At 44.0% G+C, this 26,993-nt stretch overlaps 1 protein-coding gene across 6 annotated transcripts in view; it reads right to left on the minus strand.

Moving 5' to 3' along the window:
* DNM3 (dynamin 3) overlaps positions 1 to 26,993 on the minus strand; it is a 298,280-nt gene that overhangs the window by 47,759 nt on the left and 223,528 nt on the right. Inside the window, exon 18 of one of the 6 annotated variants that reach the window (XM_073356328.1) lies at positions 4,353 to 4,435. The exons of the other annotated variants lie outside the window; for them this stretch is intronic. Coding sequence (XP_073212429.1) covers positions 4,355 to 4,435 — 81 coding nt within the window. The 3' untranslated portion in view covers positions 4,353 to 4,354. The remainder of the gene's footprint in view (positions 1 to 4,352; positions 4,436 to 26,993) is intronic. 6 annotated transcript variants of the gene reach the window in all.

Below are 26,993 nucleotides of genomic sequence, written 5' to 3' on the forward strand. Positions count from 1 at the left end.
GGATGGACTCACCCCTACTCCTGGTCCCAATCACACTATAAAGCATCCCTCTGGCAACTACAGCAATTGCTTATGCAGAAAATTAATACTAGGAAAGCATTTAATCTATTTTAACTTCTTTTCATGTTATTTAGAAAGTGGAAATACGGATGAGAACAAATGCCACATAGATAAAGCCATCTTTCCCACACACAACTCTTGCCCCAAACACAGCTTGGCCAGACAGAAGGATCTGGCCCAAACATTTCACTTGCTAATTCAGGTTGTAGGATTCAAATTAATGCATTTGCCACTGAGCCAACCAATCAGGCAGACGTGCCAATGACCTAAGACCTTTGGCAGAAACTCCTCTCTTGATGTGACATCACTGATTTATCTATCCCTATTCAAGAGCTTCCTCAGCTTATGCAAGCAAAAAGTCAAGCGGTAATATTAATACAGTAGAACAACAAAATAATCAAAGACAAGGAGAATGGATGAATCTTGAAAGTACTGACATCTTTATTGCAAATCAACAAATATTGCTATTAATACATGGGGGGAAAAGACTGACATCCACTCAACACAGAGGGTTCTGGACTGGTGGTGCCAAAATTCAAAATGTGAATTACCAGATAAAACTTTTGTCCCGTGAACCAGACTGCTCTCTACTCAAACCAATGGGTTGTGAGTGGCTATACTAGATTAGAGAGGGTGATAAACGGATCCAATAAATGGAAGGTTACCAACAGACTTAGTTTGTTACTATTATATTTCTGAGAACTTGATGGCCAAATGCAGCCTCTGTAGAAATGAACATACTAAGACGATGATGCTAAATAAGCAATATTTAAGTGATCACTGACATCAAGGGAATATCAAATGTCTTTTTACAAGAAGAATATTTCTGCTCCAAATAAAAATTGATACTATTTTAGGCACAAAATTATCTACCTTGGAAACTTGGATGGTTCTCATTCCTATTGTATCTGAGAGCCTCACAATCTTTAATGCATTAATCCTCACAACACCTTTCTGAGAGTGGGAAGTGCTACGACCCCCTTGTATGGATGAGGAGCAGAGGCACAAAATGATTAAGTGACTTGACCAAGGTCATACAAGACGTTTGTGATGGAGCAGGGAATGGAACCTAGGCCCCTTCAGTCCCAGGCTAGCATCCCAACCAGTGGACCATTCTTTCCCCAAACTAGGAACTGTGTCTTGATTTGTTCTTATAAAACATAAGTTCTGTGGCTTGGGTCTGGCTGAAAAGGGGGAGATATAAGTGTTTCACTGGGTTGATATCTGAAGCACTCAAGGAGAAAGGACTGGAATCACATATCTTTCCTTTCTGAAAGGCAAAGAAGGAGAAGTGACTGAGCAATGCTAGCGCATAACTGGTGCTCCTGTAAATAAATAATTATAATTTATAGACACAAAGGAAGGGGTGGATTTCTGAGACATGAGAAAGTAAAAGCAAAATTTGGAATAGCCCAGATGAGCGAGGAAAAGGAGATGAGTCTAATATGATACCGAGGTTGTGAGTTTTGGTGATGGATAGGATAGTAGTGTCATCAGAGGCACCTGGGCTCTTATGTTGATGTTCATCACTTCATATCTTGCTGTACATTCCGTTTTTCCAAAAGCAGTGGAGAATGAAGGAAGAGAAGAAATTTTGGGAGTAGAGATTAATTTAATTTCAACATGCTGAGTTTGAGACAAGATAGGAAGGCATCAAGATGAGATGAAGTCAAATGTGCAGAGGCAGTTTTGTGAGTCATTGGCATACAGATAATTGCAACTGAGTGGATGAGGTGTACCAGAGGTAAGATGCAGAGGAAGGAAAGAGCCTTGAGGGACACTATAGACAGCAAGAGAAAGGAGGAACCACCTAAGAAGCGACTGGATATGGATGTAGAGCCCCAAACCATGACCCCCCTGGGGGAGGGTGAACAACTGTGTCAAAGGCAAACATGTAGATTATGGAAGGTATGGATCAAAATAAGCTTTAGTCAAGAGGAGGTCATTGGTGAGAGCAGTTTTAGTGAAGGGAGCAAAAGCCAGTTAGTTCGTAGAGAATCCGAGAGAATATTCTAAAATATATGGTTACAGTAGTGGGGGGATAGGAAAGATGAGAATACTAGACTGGAGGGCTTCTAGATCATGAGTGCATCTTCCATCATTTTGTCAAAATGTTTAGGAGAAAAGACTGCCTTTATATCAGTTCTCTTCACACAATTGCTGCTGGGAGTGATGGAACAGTCAGGATAGCAGGAGCAATGGTGGATTACCATGGTTACCCTATAAAAAGTGCACTTTTGTATGCCTGAAGCTTCTAACTAATCTACACTGAGGAGCTGACCCCACAATTATTTTAACAGTTTAGGAATGGAGATATTGACATTAGGATTTTCCCAGCTGTTTTTAGGATCACCTCTACTGCTGGATGAACAGAAAGCTTCCAAAGGGGCTTCACTTCATCAGGCCAAAGTTCTATACCTTCCTCAGAATTTTCTAGCTTTTAGGGCAAAAACACAGTTCTGTAAAGTTTTTCAATCAAGTAAACAGGATCTTCTTCAAGCACTCTTCTAGAAGCATGAAAAGAGTTCCATTTGAGGAGAGACTGAAAAAAGATTAGGACAGTTCAGTTTACAGAGGAGATGTAAGAAAGGGCATGACAAAATAATGACTGGCATAGACAAGGTAAATTGGGTGGCCTGTTTATCATAACATAAGCATAAGTGGATATTCAGTGAAAGTGGAAGGGAATGAATGAATTTATAATGTGGGAACAAAATAAAGTCCTGACCAGTAAAATATATACTTGGGTATAATAAGGCCAATTTCATAAAGCTGAAAACAATTATGAGCGAAATCAGCTGGGAGGAAGAATTTAATGAGAAAAATATGAATGATAATTGGGAATTGTTTAAGAATGCCTCACTAGATGCTCAAATAGCCACAATTGCACAATCGAGAAAGAAGGCCGTGCTGATTAAAAAATTGACCTGGTTTAGCAGGGGAGTGAAGGCAGCTATAAAAAATTAAAAAAATAATATGACAAATGGAAGAAAGGGGAGGTTGATAGTAATGAATATAAATCAGATGTTAGGAATCGCAGAAAATTGGTAAGGGAAGCAAAGAACACAAAGCAAAGTAAAACTCTATGGCCAATGAGTTACGTTTTTAAATGCATTGGGAACAAAAATAATCCTGACCATTACTAGATGGAAATGGAAGAATTATCAATACTAAAGCAGAAAAGGCAGAAGTGTTCAATAAATATTTCTGTTCTGTATTTCGGGAAAAACAAATGATATAGTCTCATCATATGGTGATAACCCTCATTCCACTCCACTAGTATCTCTGGACGATGTTAAATGTCTACTAAAGTTAGACATTTTAAAATTAGAAGTCCAGATAACTTGCATCCAAAAGTTTTAAAAGAGCTGACTCATTAATGGATCATTAATGTTGATTTTCGGTAACTCTTGGAGCACTAGAGAAGTTCCAGAAAACTGGAAGAGAGCTCATGTTGTGACAATTTTAAAAAAGGGTAAACAGGATGGCCTTGGTAATTATAGGCCTGTCCACCTAACATTGATCCCAGGGCAAGAGAATGGAGTGGCTGATATAGGACTCAATTAATAAAGAATTAAAGGTGGGTAATGTAATTAATGCAAATCAACACGGTTTTATGGATAATAGATCCTGTCAAACTAATGATATCTTTTTTAGATGAAATTACAAGTTTGGTGGATAAAGGTAATAGCGTTAATATAATATACTTAGACTTCTGTAAGGCATTTGAAATGGTGCCACACAACATTTTGGTTAAAAAACTAGAATGATATAAAAGTAACAAGGCACACTTTAAATGGATTAAAAACTGGCTAGCTGAGAGCTCTCAAAATCTGTAAATGGGGAATTGTAATCAGGTGGGTGTGTGTCCAATGAGCTACCACAGGGATTGGTTGTTGGTCCTACATTATTTAACATTTTTATCAATAGCCTGGAAGAAAACATAAAAATCATTGATAAAGTTTGCATACATAATAAAAATGGGGGAGAGGTAAATAATGAAGAGGCCAGGTCGCTGATTCAGAGTCATCTGGATCGCTTGGTAAACTGGGCACAAGCAAACAATATGCATTTTAATATGGATAAATGTAAATGTCTACATCTGGAAACAAAGAATGTAGGCCACGCTTACAGGATTCTGGGGAAGCAGCAACTCTGAAAAAGATTTAGGGACTGTGGTGGATAATCAGCTGAAAAGGAGCTCCCAGTGGAGCTGTGGCCAAAATAGCTAATGTGATCCTGGAATGCGTAAACAGGGGAATCTCGATTCAGGAGAAGAGAAGTTATTTTACCTCTATATTTGGAACTGATGTGACAGCTGCTGGAATAGTGTGTCCAGTTCTGGTGTCCACAATTCAAGAAGGAAGTTGACAAACTGGAGAGGGTTCAGAGAAAAGCCACGAGAATGATTAAAGGGTTAGAAAATATGTCGTATAATGATAGACTCAAAGAGTTCAATCTATTTAGCTTAACAAAGAGAAGGCTAAGGGGTGACTTGATTATAATCTCTAAGTATCTACATGAAGACAAACATTATGAATGGGCTCTTCAGTCTAGCAGAGACATGTATAACAATTCAATGGCTGGAAGTTGAAGCTTGACAAATTCAGACTGGAAATGAGGAGTAAATTTTTAACGGTGAGAATAATTATCCACTGAAACAATTTGCCAAGGGTCATGGCAGATTCTCCATCACTGATAATTTTAAAATCAAGACTGGATGTTTTTCTAAAATATCTGCTCTACGAATTGTTTTGGAGCAGTTCTCTGGCCTGTGTTACACAGGTGATCAGACTGGATGATCACAATGGTTCCTGCTGGCCTTGGAATCTATCAAAGTTAAAACTGATAAAAAGAAATACTTTATTCACAAGGTATAATTAACCCATGGAACTCGGTGCCACAAGCTACCACTGATGTCTTGAGCTCAGAAGGATTCAAGAGAGACATTTATATCAATAATGGAACCATCGACAGCTACCTTATGCAGCATTAACATACATAAAGGCTTTAAACCCTCATTCTTCAGGGCATAAGCCAACTACTTTCTGAGGTTATGAAAAAACACCTTGTAAGGGAAGGTTATGCCATAACTGTCCATCACAGGATATTCTCCCTAAAGTATCTGGTGCTGATCACTGCCAGAGCAAGGGGACTGAGCCTAGACAGATCATTGCTCTGATCCATATGGCAGTTCTTATGTTCTTCTGCTTTCATCTTTTTCCTTCTAATTCCAACCAGATCCTTTTCTCAGTTGACACATTGACTCTGGACCTATTTTGTCTGAGTACAGCCAGAGGATCCCACAGCCTGGACTTCTATTGCTCTCCATCACCCCATGCCTCTTTATCCTCCTCCAGGCCTGAAACCCATCTTGCATTCCCCTCAGTGCTGATATTGTCCTGGGTGCAACTTGCTACGGCCGTCTCTGCCGAACCTAGAAAAGCGGAGATCTTAAAATCTCACATACTTCAGAACTTCCTCAAGTAAGAGAGCATGACCACAGGAAGCCATGGGAAGCACAAAAATCGGACACAAGGCAGCCTGGGCCCTTCAGAAATGGTTGGACTTGGGGAGAACCTCATACCCCAAGGCTGGACTGTGGGTGAATAAAGAACTGGACAGCTGTCTACCTAAGGTACTTCTATGGCCCCTACCACCATAGTATCTGAGTGCCTCACAATCTCATGCTTTTATCCTCACAACCCCCCTGGGAGGAAGGGCAGTGCTATGGTGCCCATTGTACAGATAGGGACCTGAGGCACAGAATGGCCAACTGACTTGCCCAAGGTCACCCAGGAAGCCCGTGATGGATCAGGGACTTGAATTGAGGTATCTTATCTTTTAGGCTAATGCCCTAACCCCTCAGGGAGATTACTCTCTGTGGTGCTGTTTTCCACTTCAGAATCCAGGTAGAACGGTGTTTGCCTTACTGATAGAAATTTATTTCTCAGCCAGTACAAAATTGAAAAAAAAATCACTGTTTTCAAAGCAAAATGTAAACAAGTTATATTTAAGAGAAAGCAGGAGCGCTGAAAATGCACATGCCCTGGTAGTATACAAGAACATAACAGGAACTGTACATTGCGATGCCACATGCAAGTTTTCACATAGAAGGTCTCCAATTTAATTCACTCTGGTCTCCATTCAACTTGAAACAGTTACATGATATCTCAGCTTGGTGGCACATACCGAGTTCCCGCAGAAACACAGTGCAAATGGTGTGTGGGCAGCAGGGCAATGTTTGCAAAAGGGGTATATAGTTCACCATTGTACTCAAGATCACCTGATTTTCATGCTGCTGTGAGGAGGGCTGGTCCCCTAGCACAAGTTATATCAGCCCTCATCTAGCCCTTTGGTAGCAGGATGTATTTACAAATTAGCTGTTTTTAATGGTCTGTAACATTTTCAATTTCGCATTTTGATAACTCTTTCCTTCCATTACCAGTCAGTAGCAAAGGTACAATAAAGAACAGATTCATTTGACTTGATAGACTCTCCTTCTGCAGCTCTTGCCCAGCACTGTACAAACAAGGAGTTCAGTTCTGGCAGCACAATGACTGCACAGACAAACGCCCTTTATACACAGAGCAATAGCTCACACACTGCCTTGGGGATTAGAATGTAATTCATCAAGAGAGGGAAAGTTGGCCAGAACACGAAGGTTATCGCCCGCTCTGTTCAGAGAGTTAATGGCCACATGGGCAAGCATTAGGAACGGGCAGGAAAGCCATTGGTTTACCATTTCATCCAAAGGACTGAATGTCTAAACAGCGCAGCCCTGGGCATCTATCCAAGTCTGGGCATGGAACTTGAACCCATGGCCTCTTGGCCTAGAGGTGAGAGTATTACTTGCTGAGCCAAACTGACACATGCATAATATGCTTTCAAGGTTTTCAAAGGCCTCTGTCACGAGTGAAAAACATGAAGTCTTTGTGGTATAAAGCTCAGTGGGGAAAAGAGGTGGAGCTCCCTTTTTTATTGCTAATTTTAGCCAATTAATTGTTTATCATCTACAAAATCCACCAAGCTTTGTTCTGCCTTAGACTGAGGGGGAACACCATTTCCAAACTGATTCTTGATTACAATGTTCCCCTGTTAAATGGGATGAGAACAGGCTCCAAGGTCATGTCAGAATATATGAAGTGATAAAATAAAGATGGGTCAGCTATTTTTAAACACTCAAACACTTAGAAGTCAAAATCTCTGAATTTATTGTCTTGCTTATTAAGATTATATACAGAGTCAAAAATCTATACTTTTCAGACACCCTTTGGCTTCAGAGACAATGTTTGCAAAGTGTGTCTGCCAAACTGGGGGCCCCCAGGAGAATACCCTTCAAGCAATGATCGCACATACCCTGCTCAGAAGTGGTGGGAGGAAGAAGGGGGTGAGATGCCTCAATGGCAGCCTTCCCCTCCCGCCCCCCACATTTCCTTCTCATTCCCCAGGACACTTCACGGGTCTCAGGACCTGAAGCTCCAGACAGTCAGGAAGTGAGTGGGTTAGGGATAAAGGGGGGGCTCCTCAGAGACAGAATGCAGTCTCCCCAGCCTCATCCAGCACGGAAAGTTAATACAATCCCAGGCAGTATTAACTTGCCACTGCCTTCTCTCTCCCCTTTGCGGTGGGGATCCCCATTCAAAAAGCTCACCTGGGCATTTTCTTACTGCCTGTGGGAAGTCCACTGGAGCTGAGCTGCTGGGAAAGGATGGATGGCATTGGTTTCCCGCTGATTCCCTGGGATCCACATAGATGCCAGGTGGCCTGCAGGCCAATTAGTTCAGCCCAGCTGGCCCCAGAGCAACACTTCCCTATTATTTCCTCAGCCTTCTATTGGAACTCTTTTTCACAGTGGATTGATACACACCGTGGCCTCCAAAATTAAATTTTTAGACTTTTTTAAAATTAATTTTTAGATGAATGATTCGCACCCTAACAGCAATAAGGCACATCCAGGTGTGCATTAACACTCTAGTTCCCAGGGCAGAAAGCATTTAGCCTTCCCACTGTCAGCTTCACAACAATCCTGAGGCATGCACAGTCAGCCAGTTGGTACACACTGTCCTGGTTTATTCCCATCCCGTGCTGGGTAAGTGGCACTACTTAACTATTCTCTCTTTGTAAATAAATAGCGATGACCCCATGCTCTCTTTATGATGAATATAGTTTTTGTCAAAAAAAGAAAGTACAAAATAAGCAATGAACTGGACAGTACTCCCTATAACACTAATGGAAATGTAATTCAGTGTCTCACACGTCACTTCCTGATGCCTTCCTCAAAACCTTCCCAACTTCCTTGTGCACCCCCTAAGCCTCCCTGCCAGTGTCGTTCCTTTGATTTGAAGCGTCTCCCTCTTTCTGCTCAGTCATCAACAGAGGGGGTCTTAAGGAACCAAGCGCATTTCAGGATCGTTTGCATCAGTTGTTGTAGTGAAGAGGCATGGCCTCCCTCAGAGTGACAGATAGGGACCACAACATGCCCCCTGGTGGGCTGAATCAGGAGCGCCACGTCCACCCAACCAGAAAAGGAAGGGCGGGGCAAGAAGGAGAAGTACAAAAGGCAGGCCCTGCAGCTCAGTTGGGCTGGAGCCACCACAGGAGACAGATGCAGCCTGCCTGCTGCTGGAGCATGTAGAGGAACTGCCAGGACTCCTAGGACTGCTGGCTGACCAAGATGCCGAGCACTGGCTGGATCTTCCTGGGCTGCTGATTGACCAAGACACTGAGGAGTTGCTGGGGCTTCCGCCTGCGGGCTGGCCAGAGCTCCCCAAGATGACAGACACAGGTATACACTCTGGGGGAGAGTAGGAAGCAGCCCAGGGAAACCAGGCAACAGTCTGGTTGGGAACTGGCCTGACACAAGGTCAGCGTGTTGCAGGTGAATTCCTGCTGACCCAGTGGTGGACCTCTCCACCATTCTTAGGGCGTGGGCTGGGATGAGGTGGAATTGGGTGGGCCTGCGTCCCCCCTGTCACCCCACCCCTGGGGTGGCAGTACTCCTGCTCCTTAGGCCAGGAGGCCGGTGCTTCGCAGGCAGAGACTCACTTGGTGCTCACCCTTACCTGAGCCTTTATGCTTTATGGTGCTCACCCCTACTGGGGCTCATAGACTGCTTAACTGCCCTGCCCTGATTGCAGGCCAGAGCTTACGCACCACCCTGACTGGGCCTAGGGCTCATAGACTGCTGAACTGTTCTGCCCGTCCGGAGCACTAAGTGAAGCTAATTCCCCCCTTTGAGGTCACCTTCATAGGTACGTGCCAGTGAGGAGGCGTGGCCTCCCTCAGAGATTGACCAGGAGGGATGGCCATGCAGCCTACAATTATTTTGATGGTTTAATCAAAACACAGTTTAAAGGATCCGTGGCGAGCTCGGGAAGCCATCACATAGCAGTGAATAGTAACAAGTATGCTCTTTTGAAAGAGGGAGGACTGAGTTGGTGAAAACTACCCAGAGGAGGAAGACAAATGGTTCAGGAGCTGCTTGTTGGTGAACAACCATAGAATCACAGGAATGTAGGACTGGAAGGGACCTTAAGAGGTCATCAAGTCCAGCCCCCTGAGCTGAGGCAGGACCCAGTAACCCTAGACCATCCCTAGCAGGTGCTTGTCCAACCTGTTCTTAAAACGCTCCAGTGATAGGGATTCCACACCCTTCCTTGGAAGAATATTCCAGAGCTTAACCACCCTGAGAGTTAGAACAGACTCATGGTTGTCCCATTGCCCTTTTGTATTTATTGTGATTAATCTGCTAAGCAGGGAACTACCATTCCCATCAACCCCTCCCCAGGTAGGAGGAGGGGGTTATGTGAACCTTTTTAATAACATCAAAGAAGCCATGGCCATAGTAGCAGAGATCTGGATCTTTTCACTGTCTAGTCATCCAACAGACCACAAAGATCATACAGCCCTGACAGAAAATCAAGTCCCCCGATAACTATTCTGAAGAGCATGAGAGCTTCTCTGAGCAAGAAGCTGATGATGATGCTATCCCAGGACAGGATTTGGATGATGATGAATATGAGCTGGGGAAGCCAAAGAAGCAGTAGAGATCAATAGTAAGAACAGCATCCATAACCAGGCAACAAAACTTCACGCAGAAAGGTATGTCCTCACACTACAGCGCCAGAAGCTCTATGGAAAGACCTGTCCCAGAAAGTGACTAGGCACTTTTGGGAAGTACTGGTGTCATGGCAAGAGAGGAGTAGCCAGGAAGCTGGGGTCAGGGAGAACCAGGAATTGCACACAGAGCAGGCTGCAGCAGAAGTCACAGAACTGCATGTGGATCAGAATGCAACTGCCAGATTTTGCAACTGGGAGCAGATCTGTGCAGGACTTGCGGTGAAGCAGCAGTGACTGGGCAGAGAGCCAGTACAGAGGGGCCCATATGGGTGACATCACTAACTGATCCTGGAAACCTACATGTTTCTATTTGCTTTGAATAGAGACTGGACTGGAGAGAGCACCCCAGGCATGAGGCCTGATGAGCCCCAACCCTCATTTGGACTGCCCCTCCCCCCCCATGAGCCCAAATAAGAATGGGTATTGTTTTACTTTGAGCTGTACCTGTTAAGCCTCTGCACCTAAGATATTTGTAACATATCCCTTTCCTGCCAGCCGCAGTAAAATCCCCTTTCACTTTAGCCAAGCGTCTGAGTGGTTATTCAGACCCACCAGCAGTAGCGCCTTCAGGGCCTGGCAGCTGAACCGCCTGGAGTGCTGGCCTCTAAATCACAGCACACCTGGCATGCTGACTAGTACCTTAGAGGTCTGGTGTAGCTCAGGCTTGAGCAGCGATAACAATTTCATTATAAAGCACTGACTACGTTTACAGCACAATCTATTTTGAATTTGGGTTCCTGTGCAGCTGCCCATTTAGCCTGTATGTATGGTCACCTCTGAACATGAAACATATCCATCATTTAGTGTAAGCTGGTTGGAGTGGGTATTACATAACTGGCCAAAACTAAATTCAAACAACTTTCTGATTATTTTCTTTATGGGTTTATAAAAACAAAACAGAGGCCCAATTATGTGTGGAAAACAAGGCAACACACACATAGCAAAAGCTAGCAATCCAGAGTAGAACCTTAGAAGAGGGAAATCAGTGCTTTTGATTTAGTGAGAAATCACGTTTTCCTCATACACTGATCATGCAAAATTGGAAGAAAAAGATCCAGTTATCTAATGTCCAGGTGGAGTCTCCTGCTTTGAATGATGTTAAACAGGCTGCAGCTTCCTTAATTTTCTTTAATATAATTATTGTGAAACAACTAAGTCAGAACACATCTCTTTGAATCTTCTGCTCAAAGTGGTAAAGTTGGCAGTAGTCCAACGTCATTCCTATGGCACGACAAACCTCCCCCAGTGTTTTGAGACTTGTTACTGTCAGGATGTAGGCCTGATCCAACTCCGACAGAAGTTAATAGGAATCTTTCTATGGACTTCAGCAGGCATTGGATCAGGCCCATTTCTACTTCATAAGCAGCAAACCCAGGCCTAAAGCTGGTCTCCAAGATGCTCATCATGGGTCTGATTTTCAGAAGTACAGAATACTCAGAATCTGCTCAGCACCAGAAATCACCCCTCATGTGCTTTAGCTACACCCTGCACTACTGCATCCAATTCTTCCTTCAATGAAGCCCTTGGCAAAACTCTCATTGAGGTCAATGGTCCAGCTATGGGCCCAGTCTGTCCTATTCGCTCAGTTTCCTGAGACAAATTTATTTTCTCCAGGTATAGACAGCAGTCAGCAGGTACAAAAGCTTTTTCTAATGGGGAACCTTGGCTGTGGAATTTACTCCCAAGAGAGATTGGCACAATAAAGTCATTTGTTTAAAAGTAAATTGAAAACATTCCTGTCCTCCCAGACGTATGACTATTAGTTTTCATTTCTGCACAGTGCTTTAGAATGTCTGGCATCAAAGGCATTTTGTCCATTGGATTGAACTTTTACTGGACACAGTAAGTGGACTATAAATCATGGTGAACAAAGGGATTTTATGCAAACAATGCAAGAGTTATGGATTTTTCACATTTAAAATGGGCAAGGAAAGGTTTAATGGACCCATTTCTCGGTACTACTAGTGTTCTGATGAGGAAGGGGCTGGCAAGGCATAAAATGGGAAGTAGGTTTTCTAATCAGTAATTTAATATTTCACATCACATGAAAGCAATGGGTATTTCTACCCAATACTCTCTGGACTCAGACACACAACTTCGCCTCACATTGTGGACTTGTATATTCTCTGTCAAAGCTGGACTTCAGCTTGCAGATACATGGGCTAAATAGCTGTCAAAGCCAGGTCCTGGGCAGCCAGACCTAGTAGTCAGAGGCAGAGTCCGCAGTCACAAGTCAGCAGTCAGGCATCAGCTGGGTCACGATACTGGGAGATCAGAAACAGCTGGAGACAAACTGGAGATCAGAATCACAAGTCAGGAACCAGAATCAGGCCAGGTCAGGATACTAGGAGGTCAAGGCAGGAAACAAACAGAACCACAAGTTAGATGCCAGGAGTCAAACTGGGTCAGGACGTGGGTGCACAGGGCATACAGTCCAAAGAAGGATGGAGCTCAGTTGTTCAGACAGCTTCCTATTCCTGCTGCTGACTTAAGTAGGGCTAGTGGGCTAATCAGCTGCTCCAGGGCTTCACCAATCGGATCTCAGGGGCAGAGCCTAACACTAGGGCTGGGCTTCATGGGTCCCAGGTAAGCCATTGTCAGCAGGCTGCCAGGTAAGAGGGCTGGAGCATGGTTGTTCTCATGAACCCTGTGCAGACCTGGGTTTGAGACCTTGAGTCATGACAATGTCCTCTAAAGGTGGCAAGGAACATTTCATAGCTGAAGTGACTATTGGTATATATCGCCAAGTCTCAAAGCCCAGTTAGGGCAGGCTATAAAATCGATGCCTTGGAGATGGCATGTTGTTCATTCGGCTTGTCCCAAGGCTCCTGAAGAATTCCTAGTACCCAGATGGATCAGAACAACAGGTACCCAGTTTCTGGACAAAGTCTTATTGTTATAAGGGCTTGACATTCTGGCTAGCCTCCATGAGATGCAGCACTGTAGACAGTGAGTCCACCAGAGATGGAAAGCCCTCTACAGGGAGTTGCACACTTACAACATGGATGTTGTAGATGGCTGTTTCCCCTCCTCCTCCAAAGGGTCCTTGTCTGCATCCAACACACACTTCCTTGCCTCAGAGCCTGCTGCCCTCTTAGGATGGAAATTGTATTTGTGGGGGAAGTGGTGAAGCTGTTTACTGGGTATGCATTGAAAGTTCCTGCCCACGTCTCTATTAACTTCCATGCACCTGGCGCCTGCTTGGCCAAGGGGAAGGGAGAAGACAAACGTAGCCTTTTGAAAGAAACCCGCTTTGTCAGAAATGGGCCCGTTGGCCCAGAGACTCCTGCCTGCCCAGCTTCACCAGGGTGAGATGGAGAAACTTCCGTATGTTCTGTACATCAGTGAAGGCTGAACTGAGGAGCCAGATGAAATCAGGGTAGAGCTGTGGCCTAGAAGGGGACTCCTAGCCCACTTACTGTGCTTCCCCCGTTGCAGGGCCTCTACTTCTGGATTGTACTATCGATCCTACAGAGGTTGGGTGTTACCCCCATGATACCTGCAAAGGTAGAGCAGGCTGACAAAAGGGAGGGTAAATGGTTGACTGAAGAGCTGGATATCGACATCCTCTTGCAGCCTATTGATTAAAGCTTCTTGGTAAAAAAGTAGGGGAGATAGAATCCCATTTTCAGATTGCTGGAGCCCCAAAAGGTAACACTGAAGTCAATGAGTTTTGGATACCGAAGGAAACCAGGACTTGACCCTAAATACAAAAGATTACAGCTGAGAAAATCTTTATTTGAGCAACCAATATATTTTAACAGAAGGCGATATTCGAGTCACATCTGCTTGATCCTTTTCTACCAGATGACATCAGTCAGCATCTCTGGCTAAACAGCCACATTTGTCCGGTATGGGGTTTTGGGTTCCCTCTTTGAAACACATTCTTTTTTTTCTTTTTTCCTGGTTACCTGGTTTTCTCTTTTTTTTTCTCGCTCCAGGCACGCAGACAAGCTCTTTCAGGCTCTGCAAGTTACCCTACATGCTTTTGATTAACAGTACAGTTATTTTAACATGAAAAATGGGAAAGGATTCAATTTAAGCTTGCCTGTTACTAATGATGCAGCAGAATGAACATTTTCATTCCAACTAAACCTTTCCTTTCCTGTAAAAATAAAGAAATCCAGTCTAGGATTATGAAAAAGACCCAATGAACTGTGCACGGTTATTGGTTTAAACAATGCTATGGGTTTTAGGAAATATGTACACATAGCACACTTTACCTACGCAGATGTGCATACATGTAATTATGTACATGCGCACACAGAGTGGAGAGATCCAAAGTGAAGGCCGGGAATGGAAAAGAAGTTTGGTGGCCATAACTTGGCAATTCAAACCCACAGGCACACACAGTCACCTAGATTTTAACTTAGCTCCTGTCTTGGGCTAAAATGCATTGTTAAATATAATCAAAAAAACATTGTGTGGAAGTGAAACAAGCTATATAGATTCCACCTGACAAAGTGGCTTGATGTACGAGGGGCTAGCCTGGAGATCTTATTGTGGTTTCAACCCCTGGCGCCATCAGTTGGGCTTGAAATCAAAAGCAGTGGAAGAAGATAATTAAAAGTGACTCCACACCACTCAGCTGGCAACACGAGGACTCTGCTGTAGCCACTTAAAGTGGATGGGAAAAGATTCAGGGATATTTCAGAGAATACATTTGTCTCTTCAGTATTAGTGATTTCCATTACGGAAACACTGTACTTTATCATTATTAACCTTTATGCCATGAGAAGATCTTACATTAATGCAGCAACATTTTTTAATTTCAAGATGGTAAAATACTGGATGGGGTGATCCTACTGCCTTACTAACTAGACTCGAGGTAAAGCACATTCTGCTTAACCAACAGGGAAGGTGCAGAACTGAAAGAGTAATGCAAGCCACTCGCTTGGAGCATGGCACTGTGCACGAATGCCGTATAACGCTATGGACGTCTGCTGGCTATGCTGTTAATTTTTTAAACTTTATAGCCAGAAAGGGGGGGGGGGGGAGAAAGACCACCTGGTTCAACCCAGCCTGCTTGGCTGCAAGAACAATCATTTAAAGAAATAAAGGAAACACTCAGCCCCCAAAGGAGCAGAAGATGAGAAGACTGTGTTCCAATTCTAACCAGCTGAAGGAAAGTTTATATAAAAACAAATCACTTGGTTACTGACTCACGGGGAAAGAATTCTTAAGCTTTCTTCAGGGAAACCCCAGTAAATGTGTATCAAAAACATGGAGATGGTGTTGTCTGTCCTGTTGTGATACTTGGTCCACATAATGAACCTTTTGGCAACAGAGTGACATGCTGAATACGGCTCTCTTTGGGACATCCAAGGACAACAAAGCCAGCTGTGGCTTCCTGATAACTTTGCCTAGTGTTTTGTACCACCAATGTGCCTGGGAAATGCAAAGCGGGAAGAAATGTGGGAAAAGGACTGTGTTTCATTACAATATTTGAGAATATTTTTCTGTCTACTGCATCCATGATTCACACCATACTTTCTGCCTTGCTCTTTAAAAACAACCTTGGAGAATGAAATATAGCTGCTTGGACTCCACTGCATTCTTCAACATCTGCTGTCTTTAAAAGGGCTGACTGATTCAAATAGCCCACAATACTACATGCAGGAAGAGTGAATGAACTGCTCTTTGCATGCACAGCTTCTCTGGAATATGTTGTGAAGCACACAGTAGACTGTGCAAGAAATATTAGTCTCCACACCTAAAAAGTTTGGATTTGACTGACGTCTAACTGTTTTGGCTCCGATTTTAGTTAGCACAAAATTTTGGAAGTGTGTTGTGCTCATCCTTCAAGCATGTCTTTGCAGTGAAGAGGGTTTAAGCTCAGTAAAATATGTTCACAAAAATCAGAGATCACACTGGTTCCAAAACAAGTTGCAGTGGGGGAGGTTTAGATTGGATATTAGGAAAAACTTTTTCACTAAGAGGGTGGTGAAACACTGGAATGCGTTACCTAGGGAGGTGGTAGAATCTCCTTCCTTAGAGGTTTTTAAGGTCAGGCTTGACAAAGCCCTGGCTGGGATGATTTAACTGGGAATTGGTCCTGCTTTGAGCAGGGGGTTGGACTAGATGACCTTCTGGGGTCCCTTCCAACCCTGATATTCTATGATTCTATGATTCTAAACCACCAGAACTGAACACGCTGGAGTTTGAAACTGCAGTGGATCTGAATTTTACAGCTAGAGACTCTAGACAGGAATAGAAGACCACATATTCTGTGTCAAGTTGGACTTTAATCCTGTAGCAAGCCCCATACCTCCACCCTGAGTTTTTGTAGAAATCCTAGGGGGCAGATTGAAAATTCTATAGAAGCTTCAGGTAAATTTAAACAATGAAAATTTCTAATGAACTCAATATGAAAATGAACACCACAATGAGAACAAGGGGCCCTTGCATTATTTATTTTGATGTTGATTTCAATTTAGTTTATGCTGTCCCCAGATTATAAATTGTAGATAAACCAAAGTTTTTTTTATTGACTGCACCATGGAAGTTTTCAGACGTGTAGCTAGGTGTTTTGGCATTTGTGTAGAAGGCAGTAGGGGCGTTTGGCATGTGGAAGGCTTTGGGAGCTGGTTTGGGATTGTGGAATGAGCACATTCGTGTTTTTACTAAAATGATCTGTAGTGAAAGAGTCAACAGTGTTGACATTTGAACTGTAATGTTTAGGTTTCAGAGTCAATACCCCATTGAGATGAATGAGGAAGTTCACATCTATGGTGTCAAGCTGCCTGCATATTCAGGAAGACAGCTCAGTTAACATCTGAAAAAGTTTCTTCACAATGCTAAGAGTTAGAAATATAATTTAACACATAACATGAAAGCTTAACTTCTGGAACACAGTTCTATGACAGAGGGGGGTCTGTGTTGTCACAGCTTAACATGTATATTTGAACATGGCTTCAATGTGTGTACATATGCCTTAGGTGCCTTATGATCTGAGCGAGTGAACTAGTGATGAAGCTGGCCACTGTTGACCAAAGTTGACTGCCATCAGTTAATTAATTTGATCTGTTTATGGTGAAGAACAACCATATGTAGCCTAGATCAAACAGGTGGAGGAGTGTCCACACTAGATTGACGATTAGCTCGGAGAACTTACCGTACATGTACAATCTATTAATTGAAGGTCAAAACATCTAGTGAAGTCAAGCCCTAAGTTCTGCCACTGACTGCATTTATGTTCGACAAAAAACTGCACATTTTAAAAGTATGTGAACAGCTTAAGGCAGCCAATCTTTCCAGAAGAGAGAGAGCATGTGTACAAGAATAAGGAAAAGGGGGTACTGTGGGTAAGAAATCGAGAGTGGAACAGATAGAAAAGTATCAAATCATGAATATCAAGATAGCAAATCACTTCAGAAGAAATCTATTATGCTGAACAAATTGAAGGGGCCCAATTAGGAGAGGCTGGGGTTAAATTCCAAGGAGGAGAAATACAGAACTCCAAACAAATGCATAATAGACTGGATTTCAGACACCACACATCCAGGCATTACAATGCTTTTTTCACCTCGCCTCTGAAGTCAATGATCCTCATGTGAGAGACTGGGGGATAGGTCTGCGTCAACTTATGAGTTCCATTGTGCTTTGTGTATTTCGGCTTCCTTTTTGATGCAACCTTCATGTGGCTTTGAGCATTCATTTTGAAGCAGGTACTCGACCCCTAGTAGACAGACTATGTCTGGGAAGTTGTGACAGTGCAATCAAAGGCCAACAATATTGCCTGGGATTATTTTAGAGGAACAATGGGTTTGCTACAAGCAGGGCCGTTGGATTTGAATATCTCTCTACCCAGAAACCTACAGATGGTTGGAAGCATAGAGAGTGTACAGCAGAAGTGCAGGGGGAGAAAAGGACAAACACACACACACAAATCAGACATGACAACTCTGTCCTGACTAATATACTTTGCATCACTGATTGCCCAATGTTTCCCTCTTCTGTCCCATGAAATCACAAAAAGATGGGAACAGCGTGGTCAGACCCACCTAGGCCAGCTCTTCCAAATTACTGACTTGTTTTAAAGTGACAATTGCTTACTATAGAATATCAGGGTTGGAAGGGACCTCAGGAGGTCATCTAGTCCAACCCCCTGCTCAAAGCAGGACCAATCCCCAATTTTTGCCCCAGTTCCCTAAATGGCCCTCTTAAGGAGTGAACTCACAACCCTGTGTTTAGTAGGCTAATGCTCAAACCACTGAGCTATCCCTCCCCTGACCCAACACCACACACTAGTAAGGTCAGATTTCCATAAAGGTATTCCACTGTGCCAGCCCCTGTGGACTCGGCAAACACCTGCCAACCTGTGCCAAAATTTAAAAATGAATTGAAGATTCAAGACAAATAGACAGAAGAAAAGGACATGGCACCATGCAGTCCTAAATAACGCACAAACAGATAACTCACTAAATACATAAGGGAAGTGGGAATCTGATTTTTTAAAGGACCACAGATGAAGACAACTGGCCAGACCTCCTCCAGACAGCTCACACCAACCACTCCTCATCCATGTGGACAGTGGAAAGCAATCATGTTTCTTCTATACACCGGGTACCAGTAACTAAGACTATGTCTACGCTACAAGCTAAGGGTGTGATTCCCCAGTTCACATACACAGACCCACGCTAGCGCTCATTGAGCTAACGTGAGTATACATAGCAGCATAGCTGCTGCAGCCCAGGTAGCAGCGGCAAGGGCATGGCTTAGCCCTGCTGAGTACAAACCCCCTGAAACAGATGAGTATGTACTTGGCATGGCTAAGCCATGCTCTGCTGCCACTGCCCATGCTACACTGCTATTTATACTCACACTAGCTCAGAAGATTTTAGGTCTGTTGTCATTAACTCATTTTCTGAAGCACTGGAGGGGGGGGGGGGGAAGGTGTAATTCTGTGCTGCGCCATGAGGTGCTTTAAGTCACATTTGTACCCTCCAGATCCTAGATCTCGCCAAGGGTGGACACGTGGGGCTTGTCTAAGTTATGGCAGCCTCGTTGGGTTGCAGTGCTGCCCAGAATCTCCTCAGCACAGTGTGCTGCAGCTAGCCCTTGACACACCTCTTCTGCCCACATGCCAGGCCTTTTGAAGAGGTCCCTAGAGCAGGGTTTCTCAACCCATAAGTAGGGACCCAAACTGGGTCACCAGAATGTTTCAAAGGGTCGCGTGGCAGCTCCTTGTTCCACAGGGCTGGCTGGGCTGGCTCCCTGCTCCAGGCACTGTAACCTCTGGGGTCCCAGCGCTACTCCAGTTTGGCCCAGCCTGGATTTGAGTGAGTGGCCCTGCAACTCCACAAGCCAGGTCACAACTCCACTCTCACAAATTTGGTCCAGTCAGGGGGGCGAGGCCAAACCTGAGCAGTACTGCAACTCCAGAGGTTGCAATGTCTGGAGTGAAGAGCCAAACCCAGCCAGCCCCACAGGATAGGAGCTGCCACTGTGGGGTGAGTGCCGGCCAGGATCTGACCCCCCAGGGGACAGGATACAACCAAAACCACCCCAGGGCCTCCACCCCCAGACTATTTACTGGGTTGTGACAGGCCATAAACATTTACAAATGTGTCCTGAGCTCCAAAAGGTTGAGAACCACTGCCCTAGAATATGGCTTTACGGCAGAGGTGGGCAAACTACGGCCTGCGGGCCACATCTGGACTGCGGGACCCTCCTGCCCCGCCCCTGAGCTCCTGGCCCAGGAGGCTATTCCCCCTCCCCCGCAGCCTCAGCACGCCATGTCGCTAGTGCTACGCTCTGGGTGGCCGGGCAGTGCAGCTGCAGAGCCATGGCCTGACCCGGTGCTCTGGGCGGCGCAGCTGTAGCTCTGTCCACCACCGGTGCTCCAGGCAGCGTGGTAAGGAGGCAGGAAGCGGGGGAGGGAGGGTTGGATAGAAGGCAGGGGAGTTGGGGGTGGTGGTGAGGGGGCAGGGGTGTGGTCAGGGGGCGGGGCGGTCAGAGGGTGGGAAACAGGGGGGTTGGATGGGGCAGGAGATCCCAGGGGGCAAGTCAGGAATGAGAGTGGGGTTGGATGGGGTGGCAGGGTACAGTCAAGGGTTGGAGGTCCGGGGGTGGTCAGGGGAGGGGGGAAGGGTGGATTGGGTAGGAGTCCCAGGGGGGCTGTCGGGGGGAGAGGGGATTGAATGGGGCAGGAGTCCTGGGGGGGGGCCCGTCGGGGCAAGAAGTGTGGGGGGGGGTCGGGCCACACCTGGCTGTTTGGGGAGTCACAGCCTCCCCTAACAGGCCCTCCGTTCAATTTTGGAAACCCGACGGGGCCCTCAGACCAAAAAGTTTGCCCGCCCCTACTTTATGGTCATCTTCCACAGTGCTTGCTGCAGGACAAATCCTCACAGCCTCAGTGGGGCTTTTGGGGCTCATTTATGTGACACTGGCCCTTTTACTCAGTGTACAGGGCCCAAAGCCGAAGATCACACCCAAGGATCCAAAACTTTGAGGCCAGATAGTTTTCACCTTTCCATCCACCTTTCCATCCACTTCAATAGAGTCATTAACACTGGGGAACTGGCGCACAATCAAGTTGCACCATTAAAACTGAAGAATTCCTAAGTGTTCTCAGTATATAGAAACCTTGCCAAAAATGCAACCAAGACCATACAATTACTATGCTGGGAAATAAAGAATGGTGACTTATTTCTAAATTGTCTGGAGCCTATCAGCAGCAGGTCCACCGTAAAGCAGAAATGTGAAGTGCTGTTAACAGATATCTGACCCCTGGCTCCCTGACATACAGTTACCAGCTTCCCTAGAGCTGGTTTTGAAAGCATTCCGTTTGATGGCCTGTGTCTTGTTACAGTCAGTGCAACTGATGTAATCCTATGAGTCTTTTTTTTCCCCTGTCCATTTTAACTGTCTCACGCCAGTTCATTTCTGCTCTAAGGAAGCATATAACAAGCCTGAACCAACCCCCTGGCTTTCACAAGCTTATGACATTAGAGTCACTTGCTCCTCTAAGCAGAGTTACTCCAAAATGTTTAGGGAAATGAGAAGCTGATTTTGATTTGATAAATTTGTTTTCAGGTCCTTGGAATAGAGCGCAAGCAAGCAAGGGCCTGAAAACCAGCCTGCCACTTCCTTCCCTCCCTGGGTTATGGACTGTTTTTGACCTAGGTCTCACCCCACCCCCCTACCCCCCCACTGAGACTCCACTGTAAAAGTCAATTCATCTGTCTCAAAAGACGACTGAAACACAGCATACATTATGGCACATTTCCACTTTTACAGCCACTTCAACACTTCATTTAAAAACTATTTTTAAACTTAATTGGCACAAAGCTACTTCTTTTATTTGAAGTGGGTTCTTTTCCACCTAGAATTCAGTACCTTCTATTTCTAAAAAATTATACATTTGGAATTAAAAAACCTCCAAAAATATGAAACTCATTCAAACATCTTATATTTTCATCTGAACTATTTTATTCTCTAACAAATCAGTGTAGATGGTTTTTCAACTTCTCTACAAAGAAAAATGATTCTTTACTTTTCACTATTGATCTAATCAATATATTGATCTAAGAACACATAGAGGGAAGGATAGCATACTTTATTTTTCCATTTGCATCTCTCACCATTATTTTTAAAACATACTTGATAAGTGGCTAAGCTGGATTTTAGTTCTAGTTGGTGGATAAAAATCCCTCTTCAGAAATCTAGTTGAGTTTAGGAAAGCTCTTTTGTTACTCAAAGATATACATGATTTCTAGAATGACTCTTCCATTTACATGCCAGTCACCACGCAAGCACAAGTGATAATCTTAAAAAGAAAGTCTCCCACATACAAAGTCCAAATTCTCATTTCCAGGACTATCTCGGACAGACCAGGACATCTGGTCCTTTTAATAAAGTAGCTGAACTGGACTCTGAGTTTGGCAAAATATTTTTAGGGATTTTTAAAAAAAATTGAATCTAAGCAACTAAGAGAAATGTTCCCAGGAATACAAGCTACATACCAGGCAGGGAAAGCATTTTCCTGCAAAATTTCTAATCTGCTCCTTCTAAAGAAAACTTTGCTTGTCTTTGCAAAGAACAATCCCCAAACAAGATCAAAGTGGGCTGTAAACTTTTTATAGTGAGCTATGTGTCACATGGCTACATCCAATACGAATACAATTTAGAAAGCTCTATAAATGACCTAAAGATCTATTTGCAGTTCTGTTGTAGCCATGTCGGTCCCAGGATATCAGAGAGACAAGGTGGGTGAGGCAATATATTGTATTAGACCAACTTCTGAAGAAGAGCTCTGTGTAGCTCCAAAGCTTGTCTCTTTCACCTGCAGACATCAGCGTAATAAAAGATATTCCCTCCCCCACCATGTCTCTCTAAAAGATCTGGCCAGCTATGCCCAGGAGGAGGTGCTGTATCTTTCTAAGGGTGGATTAGGTGTGCACACCCATCTTGTCAGGGAACTTCATGTGGCACGTCTCCCAAAGCTCCACCAGAGAGGGTGCAGCTCAGCAGTGCCCCTGATATGGACCTGATCTAACGGTACAATCTAGCCCTGTACACAGACACACACACCACAAAGGTTAAGATTGCCTACATGTGTCCAGTTCTAAAGGACTTTCTTATCTTGATTACAGTTTACAATAAGGATACTGTAATTCCAGCATAGTTCCATTGCTATTACAGTGTTGGGTTCACTTTCCAGTATTAATTACCAATAATTCAATAACTGGAAGATTGTCAATGGGATTGATTTACTACTTAATATTACTGCTTTGGTGTGCTTCTTAATATATATGCTGTTAGAACCCAGGTACACTAACTACATAGAGATTATTCTCAGTAGTGAGTTTTCAAATTATACGAATTAATGGTAATTGCAGATGTCATGGTTACAAGGCTGGCTGTACCACTAATCCCTCTCAAATCTCTCCTAGTTAGGGTTGCCAACTTTGGCTGGATGAATTCCTAGAGATTTTATCACATGGCATAATCTTTAAAGATGAATCTTTAATTCCTCGAGAGCCCAGGACAATCCTGGAGGGTTGGGAGCCCTACTCTTAAATGCACTCCCCTCCAGTATTAGGTCTCATGTCTTCATCTCTCTCAGGGTGGTGTCCCCACAATTCTTCCCCTCTGAGACCAGGTCTCAAGCTACAGCACCTTGTGTATCAACTGTGATCTCAGCAGGTCAGACTGGGTTTGGCACCGGAAACTCTTCCCTCTGGGAGCTGTGACCAGCGGTTAACACATGGACCAGACAGCTCTCACAAAACAAAGTACAGTACTGTTTAACAAAGTAGGAACACTGCACAGTGCAAGAGACAAGGATGATTAACACAATAAAAGAGGTCTATACATGTCTATTTTACCTCAGGCTTACCATCCCTGTAGAAGCTTATGAAGGGTTAACTGCTTCAGACCCTCCCACATGATATATGTCAGTCTGCCTCTCAGGTACAACTCTCTGATAATTGCCCCCTCACCCCTGGGTTGAGAGAGGTTCACTGTCCTTTGATCTGTTCATTCCTAGGCCTGTCTAACACAAGTGAGTAACTGGCCTAGGGTCAGTCTCATAAGCGACCTAGAGAAATGTGGTCTAGATTAAATTACTATAAAATGGGTTCATTGGAGCCATGGTTTAAAGACCGAACTCAAAGAGCAGTTGTCAATGGTTCTCTGTCAAACTGGGAGGATGCATCTAGTGGGGTCTGGCAGGGGTCAGTCCTGGGTCCAGTACTATTCATTATTTTCATTAATAATTTGGATAATGGTGCAGAGAGTATGTTTATAAATTTTGCAGATGACACCAAGATGGGAGGGATTGCAAGCACTTTGGAGGACAGGATTAGAATTCAAAACAACCTTGACAAATTGGAGAATTGGTCTCAATTCAACAAGGTGAAATTCAATAATGACAAGTGCAAAGCATTTCACTTACAAAGGAAAAATCAAACGCACAACTACACAATGTTGAACTGGCTAGAAGACAGTAATTCTAAAAAAAATCTGGGCGTTATAATGGATCACAAACTGAATATGAGTCAACAGTGTGATGCAGTTGCAAGAAAGGCTAATATTCTGGGGTGCAGTAACTGGATTGTTGTATGTCATAGAAGTGAGGTAATTGTCCCGGTCTACTTGGCACTGGTGAGGCCTCAGCTGGACTACTGTGTCCAGTTCTAGGTGCCACACTTTAGAAAAGGTGGGGATAAACTGGAGAGAGTCCAGAGAAGAGCAACAAAAGTGATAAAAGGTTTAGAAAACCTGATCTGTGAGGAAAGATTAGAATAACTGGGCACATTTAGTCTGAGAAAAGACTGAGTGGGAAGCGGATAGTCTTCAAATATGTTAAAGGCCATTATAAAGAGGACAGTGATCAGCTGTTCTCCATGTCCACTGAAGGTGGGACAAGAAGTAATAAGCTTAAGCTGCAGCAAGGGAGATTTAGGTTTGATATCAGGAAAAAAGTTCTAACTATAAGGGTAATTAGCACTGGAATAGGCTTCCAAGGCTGTGGAATTCCCCATCACTGGAGGTTTTTAAGAACATGTTGAACAAACTCCTGTCAGTGCAGAGGGCTGAACTTGATGACTTCTCATGCTCCCTTCTAGCCCTACATTTCTATGATTCTCAGTAGTCTCTTCACAGTTCATAGCTTAGGTAGTGCGTCTCCTAGCCTTCTGTCCTGTTTTTGAGGAGAGGGTTTATCTGGAGCCATTGTCTAACCTTCATAGCTGTTTTTCAACAGCTCAGATATTAAACTAAACCAACATATGCATACAATAAAGAATTCCAATAACCCAATGTAGCTACACAGTAACTATATCATTAACCAAGTGAGTGATTTTATTACTAAATTATTACAGATCAGTCCCCCATGTCTTTCACAACAGAAGCAGAGCTGTAGTGTAACTGCAATGTAACTACACAGCAGTCACAACACCCTCACAACGTACTACCCTTATCGGTATGTCCAACTTGTATTGCTCAGGCTGAAATTTCTCATTTGGTTTCAGAATTACATTTCTTTTTGAAAGTTTAAGCAAAAGCAGTTCAGCCATTTTAGAGTATAAAGAGTAGAGGAGAAATACACTTTTAACAGTTTGTGAACTTTTACAAAAAACAGTTTTAGTGCTTGGGAATTTGTGGTAAAAATTTGGTGAGAACACAGGGTCAGATTTTTAAACGTATTTAAAGGTAAATACCTTTAAAAAATCTGCAGCTTAGTGCCTAGGATACATTTTAATTTAACCAAATGTGATAAAATGGACTTTGTGAAGGTGTCCTGGCTTTTCTTATCCATTAACTGGATTTTTTTTGGTGGGGGGAAGGGACGGGGAGAAGGGGCAGCGCTAGAGATAGAATGAGGGCGTCACTAATGATCTCTCAATGTTCTACTTACTCTGCACATCTGTGCATAAGGAAGTTGAGTAGAGTTTAGTTTTAACGTAAAGATGCATATGGAGTTTTGTCTCTGTGTGTTGCATGAGATCTGGCTCATCCGCCTCATCCTATGTGATCTGTTCCTGGCTTTGGTCCAGCAAAACACTCCAGCACATACAACTTTAAGTATGAGTAATCCCACAGACATTAAGGATTATGCAAAAATAAAAAATAAAAACAAATTCCTAGAAGACTGTTGCTAATCCATCCCTTGAATAAGAAACAGGCTTCTATTATCTCCTAGAAACTTCTTGTTTTGCTCTTTGTTTCCAGTTCTGCAAGTCTTAGGCAGCAACGTAAAGAGCAGGCGGGATGACACTAAGCAATGAAGGATTATGATTTGCTGGCAAATTTGCTACATCTCTTAACTGCACCTCTCTCCCCTCAATGCTACCCTATCCCTTCTCCCCCTTCTCATTTGCCACCATTCCATGTGCCCCATAACAGAATGGCAGGAGTCTACTGCTGCCATAGGTGCTGGGACCTGCAGGTTAATACATCCTACCTCACTGGAGCCAGTGTAATGAATTAGATTGCACCCTGAATGGCCTGTGGCAGAGAGAGGAAGGGTCTGGTGGGACACAGATACTGAGGCAGGAGACCTAGGACTCAAACCTGGGGGTGGGCTTCATGCACTGCACTTTTGAAATTAACCTTTTGGTTAAGCAACCAGACCTCAAGAGGGGAAATGATTCTGAGTCTACAATGAGCATGTAGCTCTTGCTTGTGGCTTGTGGGGGGGCACCAGCTAATAACCCTCTCTAAGCTCTTAGGATCCCCTTCACCTGCCTTCACGTACCCTGCCATATGGTATCAGCATACTGTCCCCACTCGAGATGCCACCTCCTGCTGCCTCATTACAAGATGAGGGGATGCCATTCTTCCGTATGTCCCCCCGGGGTCACCCCCAGACCATGTCCCTCTCAGTCCCATCCCCCTTCATGGCACCCTATTCAGCCCCAATCTAAACTCTTCTCCCTCTGCATCAGCTCAGCAGTTGAGGCAGCAGCACCGCCTACAGTCAGCACAAGGTAAATTCAGATTATAAATGTTTAACATAGTATTGATAGTTTAAGTGTTATCCATACAGACAAGCCCAGCTCTTTATGCCAACCCCCTCCCGTGCAACACACCACCCTCCACCATTCCCCTGAAAGTACTGGGAGACACTTCTCCCCAGCAAAGCCAACAAAATAGACCAAGCGTGGAGTTTCTAAGCCTAGCCATTATGGAGAGATGAGGAATCAAAAACTGGTAAGAAAAACTGTGAAAGTGAAGGATGGGTAAATTCACCAATCATAACATTAAAAATTCCTTTTCCGATCTTTCCAAACTTCCCAGAAAAACTCTACCCGAGGATGAGATGCAGCAGGCAACATTGCAGGGGACTCCTTGGTTTTTATTGG

The sequence above is a fragment of the Lepidochelys kempii genome, chromosome 8 (assembly GCF_965140285.1).
Source record: "Lepidochelys kempii isolate rLepKem1 chromosome 8, rLepKem1.hap1, whole genome shotgun sequence".
NCBI lineage: Eukaryota > Metazoa > Chordata > Testudines > Cheloniidae > Lepidochelys > Lepidochelys kempii.